General features: G+C 36.2%; 2 protein-coding genes across 2 annotated transcripts; both read right to left on the reverse strand.

Moving 5' to 3' along the window:
- Positions 1-2,700: 2,700 nt before the first annotated feature.
- LOC147506380 (uncharacterized) lies at positions 2,701-3,288 on the reverse strand. The gene has a single exon (XM_086605757.1). It carries the CDS (start codon positions 3,286-3,288, stop codon positions 2,701-2,703), a length of 588 nt encoding a protein of 195 aa, XP_086461883.1.
- A 2,936-nt stretch (positions 3,289-6,224) lies between these two features.
- LOC147506381 (indole-3-acetic acid-amido synthetase GH3.5-like) lies at positions 6,225-8,772 on the reverse strand. Its single transcript, XM_086558553.1, has 3 exons — positions 8,283-8,772; positions 7,178-8,106; positions 6,225-7,046 (listed from the first exon to the last, which is right to left on the reverse strand). The coding sequence occupies exons 1-3, from the start codon at positions 8,618-8,620 to the stop codon at positions 6,466-6,468; spliced, it is 1,848 nt and encodes a 615-aa protein (XP_086414679.1). The 5' UTR covers positions 8,621-8,772; the 3' UTR covers positions 6,225-6,465.
- Between the last annotated feature and the right edge of the window lie 4,461 nt (positions 8,773-13,233).

Here is a 13,233-nt window from a genome sequence, read left to right on the forward strand (position 1 = left end):
TGGGGTCACGCGTCGAGGGCCTCTCAAGGCGTGGAAACGGGGCATACCCTAGTGTGCCTATATTTATAGACATCTATCTAATAAAAATGCTTGGTGTGGGGTCTGCATGGCCTTATCCAGCGGCTACAAATGTTTATCACAAATTATGACATGACAGATCCAAAATCTTATAGGATGTATAGTTTAAAATATTAATTTGAAAGAGTATTGGATCATTGTTGATTTGGTCCACAATGGCTGCTTTGTGGGTTGGGCTTTTATCATTCGGTCAGTTGGGATTCTTTTGAGCCTAATTTGAAACAGTGGCGTGAGCACGGGCTATATCTATATACTAGTACGATATAAAACATAAGGTGTTTTTGTTAAGGCATCTCCAATGGGGGGTGTAAACAGTATAAAATGTAAAATTTACACTTCAAATGCTAAAAAAATCTTTCCAATGGGGGTTGTATATCGTAGGTAATAAGTTATTAGTCAATAGATGGGGTGGGGAATTTCTCATCCCGTTATTAGTTAATAAAAAAAAACCCGGACGTCACTTCAACTCACGTGTGAAGCTTTATTTTTTTTTTTTTGCGACGGTCTAAGTCCGTCGCTCAGTGATTTACAACTATTGCGAAAGAATAACGTATAAAAGTGGACCACTATTTGTTTTAAGCTTTTGCGACGGACCAAACCCGTCATTTTTCATTATTTTGAATGGGCTGTGACAGTTTAAGTCCGTTGTTATCTATTTTTACACATTTGCCTCTACCTACCATTGGAATAGTTACAAATAGTAAATATACACTTTATATATTTGGGATTTAGATAATATATAATTCTAATGGCATTTATGTGGAGGTGGATTTTTATACTCTCCATTAGAGATGCCTTTACTTGTTACAACTTAGAGAAGGTTTGTAAGAAAAATATCACTGAACGAGACAATGAAAAAGACAATGCGCGGTTATGCTTAATTATGCTCCATCAATATTGAATTCAGATTAAATATTAGCCGTTCGACACCAGCCAAATTTTAAATCCCAAAATGTATTACTGTGATGTGACTAGCTCTTAAACATGTTAGTATGTATATTCGGTAGTTCGTATAGCCCTTCCAAGTTCCAAATCACGAAAGAACCAAGTGTCTTGATCAAAACTAGCTTTCTTAACCTAAGTACCTATGTCATAAATACACACTATGGATAGCTTTCTTAACGTAAGTAGCCGTACAGTGCCTGGCAAATGGCAGACCATGATTTGATTTGACAGTAAAGCTCAGCAAGACTGAAGCCACAAGCTTTTTGATTATCGAACAAAAAAAAAGCAGCAACATTAAAATGTTAACTGGCACCCTCTTAATGCTATTTTTTTTTTGTTGGACTGAAAAAGTCTTTGTTTGTTAAAGTCACCCGCTTAGTGATGGCACCCGCTCTAACAATTAGATTTTTCGTTTTCTCTCTGTACATAAAAAGTTCAAAAAAAAAATTAAAAAAAAATAGAAAAATATATTATTTTTTGTTTTTTCTGTTGACAATTAGGATATTGTAATTGAACTATCATTCTTTTATCTACTTAGCAGCATTGGTCAAGCTGGATAACTAATTAAATGAAGCTCATGTAGAATAGCATGTACTTTTTTTTTTGCTCAATAAGATTAAAATTTGATTAAAAAAGAGAAAAAAGAACAATACAAAAAGATTAGTAGGAGCAACAGCCTGCACCCCCACTAAAATTCAAGCTAGATAATCCTAACTACTACCATTCATAAACATGGTGTAGCGACAATCACACAAACCTAAAAAACTTCTGAAAAGTTACTTCATATCTGTGTAACCAAGAAGGTTTTCCATCAGTAATGATTGCTTCATTGATTGGCAGAGCAGCTCCTTTTTTGGACAGCACATCTGCAATGATATTGCACTCTCTCCAAATAGAGGTTATCTTCCAATCATGCATCTTATTCAAACAGTTACGCGCCATCTTGCTTGTAGGCGCCAAGGGAGATCGCCACTACGAGCGTTGTTCTTTGCCGCCAGCCCGGTGACAGTTTCAACCCACAAGTTTACCCATCCCCCTTCCCTTTCGCTCGATGCCTTCAAGGATCGCCATACATTCAAATTTCGATAATTGGTTCTAGTGCCGATATTCTTAACCAAGGTCATCTTAAACTCCCCATAGGTCCCCTATAACTCACACCAATACCATATGGACTGGATTGCCTAGGGAAGCACCATCGATTATTAAGTCCGATAATATTAGGGTTCGGAGGAATCCAAAACATTCTTTGATCTTAGGTGCATTTTGGGTCTAGGATTCACATTCCAAAACTTGAATCTGCTTTCTTGAGGTAAGTTGTAATTGTGTCCCTTCGAAGATTACCAAAGGATCCTCACTTGAGTTTTGACATAGAGTTTACATTCCCAAACATTAAGCCTTCTTGTCGCCGAAATGTACTTTCGGTTCCTCTGTTTCCAAATAGCAACCATTCCAAAATTTTACAATGCATGAGTTCCATAGATGTTGTACTCGTGCACTCCAACTGTTATTAACCTTCAAAGCATCGGTGAGAGTTAAGATAGACTCGATGATATTAAAAGTCTGCGGAATCCATTGCTTGCGCCGAAAAGAGCATTCCCATATGTGATGTTGCTTAGTCTCTGCATTTTGTTACACATCCTACAACAAGACACCAGGTGAATCTCAAATTCGTACTCGTCATCGGTGGCAATCCCTTTTTGTATAATTTTCCAAGCTAGAGCTACTGGTCGGGTGTATGTGGCTATTCCAAATGAATTTACTCCACCCAACAACATGCTTCTTCAATCTGATCTCCTCATGTGCCGACTTAGTAGAAAACTCCCCCTTAAGATCTGGAGACCATATAAGGTAATCCTCAAACTGAGAGCTGTATTTTTGTACCGAGTTAATTCCAATATTCAGACTATCAATAAGTTGTTGAATAAGGTCCGGGATATGCCAAGTATCATTCACAAGAAGGTCACACACTTTAGCCCGGCATCCCTTCAAATCTTGTGTACTTATGTTGAGCAATTGTTTCAATGATTTGCTTCCCAGCCAATTGCTTCTCCATATGTCTACTTTCTCTCCAAAACCAACAATCCACTGAGTTCTTGAATCCACGTCCTCAATAGCTTTCCTGATGCCATTCCAAATGGAGCTCGGTTTATGATACATTATGATCTCCCCATCCATATTGAAGTATTTTGCTCTCATGAATCTTTCAAAGTCATTATTCCCAGTCAGTATGCCCCAACCTAGCTTCATTAGCATTGCCAAGTTCATGTCTTTTAATTAATCTTCTAATTCCAATTCCTCCTTCTACCGGTTTGCACACCCTTGCCCAAGAAACAGTTATACCCTTTCTCAAAGTAGGATCACCTGACCACAATAAGTTTCTCATCAGAGTTTCAGTTTCCTTGATCACATTTGATGGCCATTTGTATATGGCCATATTATAAACCAGTAAGCTGCATAACATTGACTTGATCAATATACTTCTCCCTTGAAAGGAAAGCATCCTTCCTTTCCAACTGGTAAGTTTTTTCTTGATTCTATCAAGTACTGGAAGTATAGAAGCTCTAAAAACCCTTCCTTTATGTAAAGGAATGCCTAAATACTTTTCAGGTAGAGACCCCTCCACCATCCCCAATTCCTTCAGCACTACTTCTTTCCTTGCGCAAGTGAAGTTTCCAAAGAAAACCTTACTTTTTGCTTTATTGACAAACTGCCCAGAAGCTTTTTGATATCTCTCCAAGATATAATTAAGTTTTCTGATACCTCTAATGTCATAATTTGCAAATATAATGATATCATTTGCAAAAAGTAAGTGACTAGGAGCATAAAACTTTTTCAAATTTACTAAAGGCTAGCTTCAGGTGGTTCCAAAGCCTCAAGTAATGTAAAGCTCTGCAAAGTGTATCCTCAGCAATGGCAAAGAGCAGAGGTGATAAGGGGTGATAAGGGGTACCCCTGCTTAAGCCCCCTTTTCATGTTAAAGAAACCCACTGGACCACCATTCAGAAAAATAGAAATATAAGCAGATTTGATTATAGTACTAACCCATTTTATCCATATTTCAGAAAAACCTAGCCTAGTCATTACCTAGAAGAGGAAGTCCCAATTCATGGTGTCATAGGCCTGAGTTATGTCCAACTTCAAAGCAACAGAGCCCCCAAACCTTTTACCATTCATTTCATTCATGAGTTCTGAAGCCAAGCATATACTAGATTGGGGGCATCTATCTGGTACAAAACCAGTTTGTTTTTAGTAATGATTTTTTATGCTAGAACATTCAACCTCAGCTGCATCAACTTTGTAATGATCTTCATAAGAAAGTTTCCCATGCAGATAGGCCTATACTGGCTGAGCTTTGTAGCATCCTTATCCTTAGGAACCAATGCAATGAAGTTGGTATTGAGACCTATAGGTAAGCTTCCTTGAATGAAAAAGGATTGAACAGCAGCACAAACATCTTGTTTAATAATTCCCCAGCACTTGTGATAAAAGTGCCCTTGAAAGCCATCAGGTCCCGGAGAACTATCAGCCTTCATACTAAAGACAACCATTTGAATTTCTTCAAATTCTAGAATTTTAGTAAACTTCTAGTTGTCTTCAACATCCAGAAGCTTAGGAACAATACTAAGCAGACCAGGGTCAGGTAGAACTTGATATGCTGCAAATTTGGTCTCATCAAAACCCAACTACATGTTTCTTATTTAATCTCTTTTGATCTTGTTCACAGAGTCCCTTCTTCCTCCATAATTTCAGTGATCAATGCTGCACCCTGTCTAATCTTACACATATTGTGAAAGTACTCACTTACACATATTGTGAAAGTACTCAGAGTTCTTATCTCCATCCACCTCAAAATGCGTTCTGCTTTTCTGCCTGAGAAGAGAGGCTCTATTGGCTCTTGTAGCATCCAGTTCCAATTCCTTTTGAACCAAAACTGTTGTAACTCTAGAGATGTACTAGAGATGGGGTTCTTGAGTTTTTTAATTTTGTTGTTGGTTTTAGGGAGTTTACATTTTACCAAGGTTATAGTTTGTGTATATATTGTTTTATTTTTGAAATGTATTATGGGTATATATTATAAACTATGGTAGACTCATTCATTATAAATGGAAGAAAAGATTGGTTTTGTTTATGATAGAGAAGAGAGAAAATAATGAGGTTTCAAAAAACAAAAAGGTTGGGTTTCTTAATCAAGTGGGTGCAAATCTTTAGCCAGACGGATTTAGTCATATAAAAGTGGGTGTAATGCGTAATAAGTGTGGTGCCAATATCATCTCCCTTTTTCTAATACCAATTTTGTTTTTTTTCTTTTTTCTAGACTGGCCCAATAAATTACTATCTAGGCCCAACTACCCAGTTCATCTTGGACTCTTGGTCATCAACTGCCCAAACTCTGCTGAATGAGTCAACAAGAGTTGACTAAATCACATCCTTCATTCCTTCCACGTCTTGAAAGAATGAACGTCAAGATGGTTATTTCTTTACTTTTTATGAAATACAATTATGAAAGTTTATATACAAGATGAACATTTAGAAGATGTGTGAGAATTACGATTAAATATATTTCTTGTGGCAAGCCTATTTTGTATTACAAATTTCATTTGATGAGTTATATATTCCAGCTGCCTAAACACATCTAAAGACCTATTTTCCCTTTAATAATGTGTGGCGTGGATTTTCCATTAGAGCAAGTCCAATGGAGTGCTAACGGTGATATAGCACCCCAAAAAACCAAATAATTATTCTAATGGGACTGCTATAAGGGTCTTCATAATTTCTACCGTCCGTGTGTTAAATTTCAACGAACGATAAAATTTGTGTCGTCTGTCCAATAAAAATTCAACTTAAATTTGCAACTAATGGACAGACGGCAGAAACTCCACCTTCAACGCCTTTAGCACCGCCAACTATGCCGTCTGTATCCCTTTAGCACCTCCATCTTCAATGTCTCCATTAGAACTAATTTTGAATTTTTTACTTCTCAAATTTAGTTGGGCAGCCAAAAATATTAAAAATCTTACATGGCGGTACTATAGCAGGATTAGCAGCTCTCCGTAGTGTCTGAAGGACTGTTAGAGTGGGTTTGCTTTGGTGCCGTTTATGCATTTAGTCCATATGATAATTCATGAGCTGGAAATCTGGCTGGAACAAAGAAAACAATTTCAAACAAATGCTGCTGATTTCAATGAAACTATAACGATATATGAAGAGAAAAAAATAAGGAAGTGAAATTGTACACCAAGTCTATACATATTTAAAACGGTTACAAAACGGAAAGAAAAGGGGGAAAACAAAATGGTTATTTAGAAAGGATTTAACTAATCCAAGCTGGTCTACAAATTGGTTCTACTTGAGTACTTTATTCAAATTCCATTAAAATTACCAACAGAAGTATCTTGCAATCCATAGCTAGCCTTCTCATATTCTGCCTCTCTCTCATCCAATTTAGTTGTGCCATTGCTTGTGACCAGGGATCCAATTTGGGCACTTGGGACTGAAGTAACTTGAAACAACTTTGGAGTTCAGAAGTTCAACAATTGGCTCAAATTTCACACATCTTGGTGTCTTGTACTGATTCATCGATGCCCCACGACTTATTGCATAGTCCATGAGCTTATCGAAGCTTCCTGACTCGACGATCTTTATCTCTAGGGGGCCAATGGACTTATCGGAAACTCGGCCTTGGCGATAAACACTGTTGAGAGACTCCTCAATTGTGAGACAACAATCTTCAAAAACCGAGGGAGGAATTGGGGTGACACCATCGAGTCGAAGCTCCCAATATAGAACGTAGTGGCCAGGGATGGTTGATAAATCTGCGTAACTTGTGTATTCAACCACGGTGGCCTCACAGGGGACAAGATTATTGACAGCATTCGTCACTGCATTTTGAAGCTCAACCTCATCAGTCTTATCAGAATCAATACTCAAAACGACGTTCTTTCGACACACAAATTTAAATTGTGGTGCCTTATTCTTGAATCCACTAACTCGTAGCACGTCGCCCACTCTATAGCGATAAAGTCCTGCCAATTCAAATGAAAATAAATACATAGTTAGTTATAAAAATTACATATAAGTGAACGTTTATTCTTTGAAGGTGAGCGATTTCATAAATTGCGACGTTGTGTATCATAGACCAAGTCTTTATTCTTACCAGCATAGGTGGTGACAATGAGCTCATACTCTTGACCGAGCTTAACATCGGCAAGATCTATCAGTTCTTGCTGCTCCTTCTCATTCAAGGATTTGGGTACAGAGATTGAATTGGTGAAACCATTGTTCCTATGAATTGGCATGAACTCAAAGTAGGCCATGGTGGGAATGAGGGTGTATGAGACTTCACTAGGCATACATAAAGGCTTAAGATTCAGACCAAAGTAGCACTCCGAAGACGCGTAAAGAGTGCTCACTAGTGGAAGCCCATTGCTGTAATACTCAAGAGTAGGAATGTACTGAGACATGGTTCCAGTGACAATGGCATCGATGTACTTAGTGTTGGGCCATAACCTTGTTATGATCCCTTGCCGTGAATTCCTACTACATTCTGCCTCAATGAAATCGGCAAGCTTTGGATTAGGCTTGATTATTTTCAGGACAGCCTCTCTAACTGATGGATCCGTAATTAGAGGGTTAATAGTCCCATTTCGGAGGTCGTTGCAAAGGAGAGTCCAGTGATTTTCAAGGAACCGAATTGCTCTAATGAAACCTGAAGCAAAGATGGATCCAACACGAAGAACTTCCTTGTATTGATAGAGGCCACACAGCATTTGGGAGTACATGCTTTGGTAGGAATCTTGACAAAGAATGGTCTCATTTGGGCTAGTGTAGTTATTATAGGTATCATAAGGTCTGTTCGTGAAGTGTGAACTTTTGTAGTAACTTGTTAAAACCGGTTGAGCAACTAGACCTCCTGGAGTTTTTGCTTCAGATTTTATGAACAAGAAGTACATTCCTTTGCCTTTTTCTAAACCAGGAACATATTGGTTCATCACAGGCATTATAAGACTGTAAAACAATGATCGCCGCCCATGCTCTTCTTCAGTGGTTGGCATTAATTTCCTCTCTCCAGCAGAAGTACCAGAGCTGCAAAATCAAACAATAACTCATTAATTAACTTAATGAAGCTAGGCATTTGCCTAAAAGATGTTAGACCAGATATTATACTGTATCTATCCAAAGAATTATTTGACTAAAAGAATATTAATAAGCTATTCACCTAACACTTGAAGAAAAAGGAATAATTCAGCAGACACATGTACCTTGTCAATAATTCAGAAATAGGGAGTCCAGAAAGAATTGGCGACGTATCTCCATCAGCAATCCGACTAATATCGGGCTGCAAATCCTCGTAAGTAATAACAGGCATGATTTTCTTAAAAGTCTCGCGGTCAGTTCGACCATTTAGTCCATGCCGTTGCAAGTATTCAACATGTGCATTACGAGTAGTGATTTCGGCGAGCACCCTCTTTTGAACGTCATCGGGGTTACTCGTAACATCTTCAATGTATTCAAGTGTTTTCTTGTCCTTTTCGGACAAACTATAGTCAATCATTTCATCTTTCTTAGGAGCTACAGGCATGATTAAGAATGAACTCATATGAACTACTGGGTAGAGAGAGAGAGTTGAACAAAGAGAAAGGAGGCTTGAGTATCAAGAAATGAGAGGATAACTAGATTTAATGTGTCTGGGGAAATAATGAAGACTGAGGAGAGGGCCAGAGGGGGATAAATGGGAACCCTGCAGCCCGCACCATTGGTTTTCAAATCGATTGACATAAATACCCCTAACGTTGGGTGAAGGTCAGTTTTTAAACCAAAATAATCTAACTTTTTTAAAGAAAACGAGGGGTTCAACAGTAAATTCATCAATTCATTATTTTTTTTCCAATTTTGCCCTTTCCAAACACGAATATTACAGCTCATGCTATTTTTTTGTTTTATTGTCTTTTTATAGGGATAAAAGGATAGTTTCACGTCTATAAATTAATGAAAAATAAAATAGGATATTGTTAACGTGTGGCGGAGACAAGTATAAAGAGACTAGTGTTAAAAATAATAGAGGTTTTTTGGTTTTTTCTCCCCTTACAATAATCAATAATGGAGGTTTCCTCGTTTTCTTCTAAAAGTTAGTTTTCACATCATTTCAATCAATCGACTTCTTTGACACGTGCTAATTCCATCTCTTTCATGTTTGTTATTCATTTCCATCTCTTCATGTTTGTTATGCAAAATATTGTGAAATATAAATGGGGAGGAATCAATATACCATAATTTTTATACCATGGTTTATACTATGTCCCACAATTTCACCCACAAGAGGAACTATAACCTAATTTTTTGTGGATATGCCCAACAAACCATGAAGATTAACTCCATAAAATTTCAATTCATTTGATGGTGTTTAACAATATCAAAAGATGATTGCAAAATCGAAGAATCTAGACTGTTACAAAAAATTCAAAATTGACAACAATTTTTAACTAGGTCAAAGGTTTCCAAATGAGCTAATTTTTTTTGTGGAGTAACTATTCATTTATTGTTAGTAGACCATATCTATAAAATATTAGCTCTCAACTCATCTTGTAAAGGACATAGTATAAACTATGGTAAGCTTTTCGGTTCGAATTGGCATGGTGAAAACCGAGACTTTTTGTTGGACCATCTGTCTAACTGCTGATTGAACCGTCGAACTCGTATAGTTTTAAACTAGAATAAACCGAACTCGCATGTGCTATAAAGTTTTTTTATCCAAAATTGATACTGGGGATAGAAGTGTATAAGGGTGGAATTTGAGCCGAGGGCTTGGAGCTCGGCTTGGGCTTGGCTCGTTTAAGCTCGGCTCGAGCTCACTCGTTTACTATATGAGTCGAGCTCGAGCTCAAATAAAAACTCGTGTAACAAATGAGCTTGATGAAGCTCGGCTCGTTTAGCTCAAATAACATGAAGCTCGACTCATTTAGTTCATATAAATGAGGAATGCCAAATGATGATTTGATTTGAGAGCAACGCTGAGCAAGACTGAAGCCACAAGCTTTTCCTAACATGTGCTATTAATATCGGATATCTCGGCCGATTAATCGCGTATCGCTTATAAACCGATTAGTTTTTACCGATTTTTTAACTTTTTCTCACCGAATTGACTGATTAATCGGCCGAGATGACCGATTTCTCGCTAAACCGAGAAAAAAAATTATTGAAAATATCGGTTCCTCATCCAAAAAAATACGTAAAATTAACGAATTGGATTCTTAAACTGTATTAATAATAATATAACTCAATCAATACACAAAGCTAAGAGTTTACTTATTTTCTCATCCTTAACGAAAGTTAAATATACAAATTATTGTATTATCTTTCTAATAAATATTATCGCTTCTCAATCTCCTTATTCTTTTAAATATTTAACGTAATTTTTGTGTTTGACATATTTGTAGTACTCCAAAATTGAGTTAGTTAGATGTGATTATGAGAATTTGATATTTTTTGTTGTATCTCGGATCACTGTTTAGAAATATTTGGTATGATTATACTATTATATATTTTGAAAACATCAAATATATACATCCGATATAACCGATTAAATCACCGATTAACCGATTAATCGCATATCGCTTCTCGACCGATTAGTTTCGAAAACCAATTTTAACTGCTTAGTTCCTAACACTAGACCTTTTTCCTGGGCAGGCCCTATACGTTAGACTAAATCACATCCTTCATTCCTTTCACAGTTTCACGTCTTGAGTGTAGGGGTGCAAGTGGATATCCAAATATTCGAATCCGATTGAATTGATTCGGTAAATCGGATATTATCCGAAAATTTGGATTCGATTCGATTCGATATTTTTATGTCCGAATGGTTTGGGATAATGATTCGATATCGACATATCCGCATCCGATAATATCCGATCCGATTTAAAAAATTAATAGTTTTTATATATAATTAATTAATTAATTTTTTATTGTATAAAATATTATATAAAATCATAAACTAATAATATAAAACTATAATAACAAAATAATAATAATAAATGACAAATATATATATATTTATACTAGTTTTTATAGTGGTAAAATGAATTATTCAAAACAAATAAAATTTTAATTAATTTTTATTTTCGGATCGGATATTATCCGATATCTGTTTCGGATATCCGAAATCGGATTCGGATAAATTTTTTAATATCCATCGGATTCGGATATCGGTATAAATTTTCGGATTCGAATTCGGATACAGACATATCCGCATCCGAACATATCAGTTTGCACCCCTACTTGAGTGTGTGAGAGATTTGTTATAGTTAATATTTGTCTCGTGGCAACCCCATTTTGTATGACAAGTTTCATTTGATGAGTTATACATTCCAGCTGCTAAATACATTTGAAGATGTATTGATGAGTTTAATAAATGTGCATTTTGAAATTTGAAAGATGTTTGTCTAGCAATTGTTATTGGGATAGATATTGGTGTAAACTAAAGTCATCTTTGTGAAATCAACATTAACACCATATAATTTTTAAGATGACCAGGGAGGTGCAGCCTTATAAAACCAATATTGAACGGCTTAATAGGAAAAAGTTAGTGTTTCTCAAATATACAACGTCTGTCTTTTGGCCATGCCAAAAATACTATATCCATTAGAGCATTCTCAATGCAAGTCAGTATGAGGGGAACTATATAGGGACTTGTCATTCTTATGGAGTTAAAAACTTTTGCCCAATGCAAGGGTGACAATGAGAATAGCTTGTAACTCTCGTGATAACGAGGGCAACACTTGCTATCGAGATTGTTATTGAGTTGTGAGCTTTGGATGGAATCTTTTATTCCGTCTTGTGTGTTTTTTGAAATTTTTCATTTTCGTTTTCGTTTTTTTTTTTTTTTTTTTTTTTTTTTTTTTTTTTTTTTTTTTTTTTTTTTTTTTTTTTTTTTTTAACTTCGGACGGGATATTTCAATCCGTCCGGCGCGTTTTTTCGATTTTTACATTCAGACGAAATAAAACATTCCGTCCGAAATTTATAGTCACCTCTGTATTGGGCAACCATTGACAACTTTTCACCAGAAAGATAACAATGAGGAGAAAGTCTTACATGGAAGTGAAAAATTGTTGCTTGCATTGGAAATGCTCTTATTGGGCTAATGGTGTAACTGAGTAACCGACCACTGGTTCTTCCAGCTTTGTTATATATTGTAGCTGCAAGAAAATAAGGTAAATTGGTTCCATCATTTCTCGAGCTTTGATATAATATTTGGTTATACTGGAGTTAATAATATATATAGGCCTTGTAGCGGTACTACGTATACTCAACCAAGGTGGAGCCAAGTATTTGTTCTAGGGTGAACCGGTGGTAGTTTTTTACAAATAAGGTGTGTAATTGTCTATACAATATTTTCTATTGTAAAGTCGTAAACTATTAAATATCGCATGCACAACTGGTCCGGCCTTGGGTTTGCTCCCCAATGGTCACTAGTTCAATTCCCCTCAAGGCCACTGGCAAGACATTACCCGGTTGAATTTCCAACCAGGACCCCCGAATTAGTCGAATTGCGCGTAAACTAACTCGGACACCCGGTTAGGAGCATGCAAGCTTACTATGACAGTACTAACTTTCTTTCACCCTTTTTGTTCCCAGTAATAACAATGAAGTTACCAAATGACTTTTAGACCCCTAATAGTTCTAATCCTTGTAATAAATTAAATTTTTACTCTATAGGCAAAAGAGAGAATTCAAACAAAAGTGGGTGTTGTGTCAAGTGAAGGTGACTTCGCTTCGGATCAGATAAAGGGCTTTCGGAAAAAAATTCAAATTTTCTCGGATGACAATATCTTTTCCAAATCCGATCCAATTATTTTTAGAATGATAATTTCTTTTTCGAATTCAGAAAGTTCGGAAAATCAGAAAAAATTTGGAATCGGCAAAATTCGAAAGTAAATCGGAAATTTGAATTATATAATCGAATTCTCTTTTAGGGATAACTATTTTTATCCAGTTAATACATTCATTTTGAAATCATTTTGAAATGTATTAATTCAGTTAACAACTTGACCTTTTAACACGTTCATTCATCAAGTTTTTTCTTCATGTTAATGTATTAATTCTACTAGCTAATATGCACGCCCTCTGAAAGTCTTTGGATGTGTTTGTTCAATGTTAGCATGCAACTTATCTAAGATACTTGTAATTGCCTTCTAACTATACCATCTTCTTAGCAC

This window comes from Coptis chinensis, chromosome 4, assembly GCF_015680905.1.
Source record: "Coptis chinensis isolate HL-2020 chromosome 4, ASM1568090v1, whole genome shotgun sequence".
Taxonomy (NCBI): domain Eukaryota; kingdom Viridiplantae; phylum Streptophyta; class Magnoliopsida; order Ranunculales; family Ranunculaceae; genus Coptis; species Coptis chinensis.

Excerpts from the sequence above, each read along its gene's own strand:
- LOC147506381 (XM_086558553.1), bottom strand. The coding sequence starts at position 8,620 with ATGAGTTCATTCTTAATCATGCCTGTAGCTCCTAAGAAAGATGAAATG. Across the intron at positions 8,107-8,282 it reads ATTTCTGAATTATTGACAAG|CTCTGGTACTTCTGCTGGAG; the intron begins GTACATGTGTCT and ends TTGATTTTGCAG. Across the intron at positions 7,047-7,177 it reads CATTGTCACCACCTATGCTG|GACTTTATCGCTATAGAGTG; the intron begins GTAAGAATAAAG and ends TTGAATTGGCAG.
- LOC147506380 (XM_086605757.1), bottom strand. The coding sequence starts at position 3,288 with ATGAACTTGGCAATGCTAATGAAGCTAGGTTGGGGCATACTGACTGGG.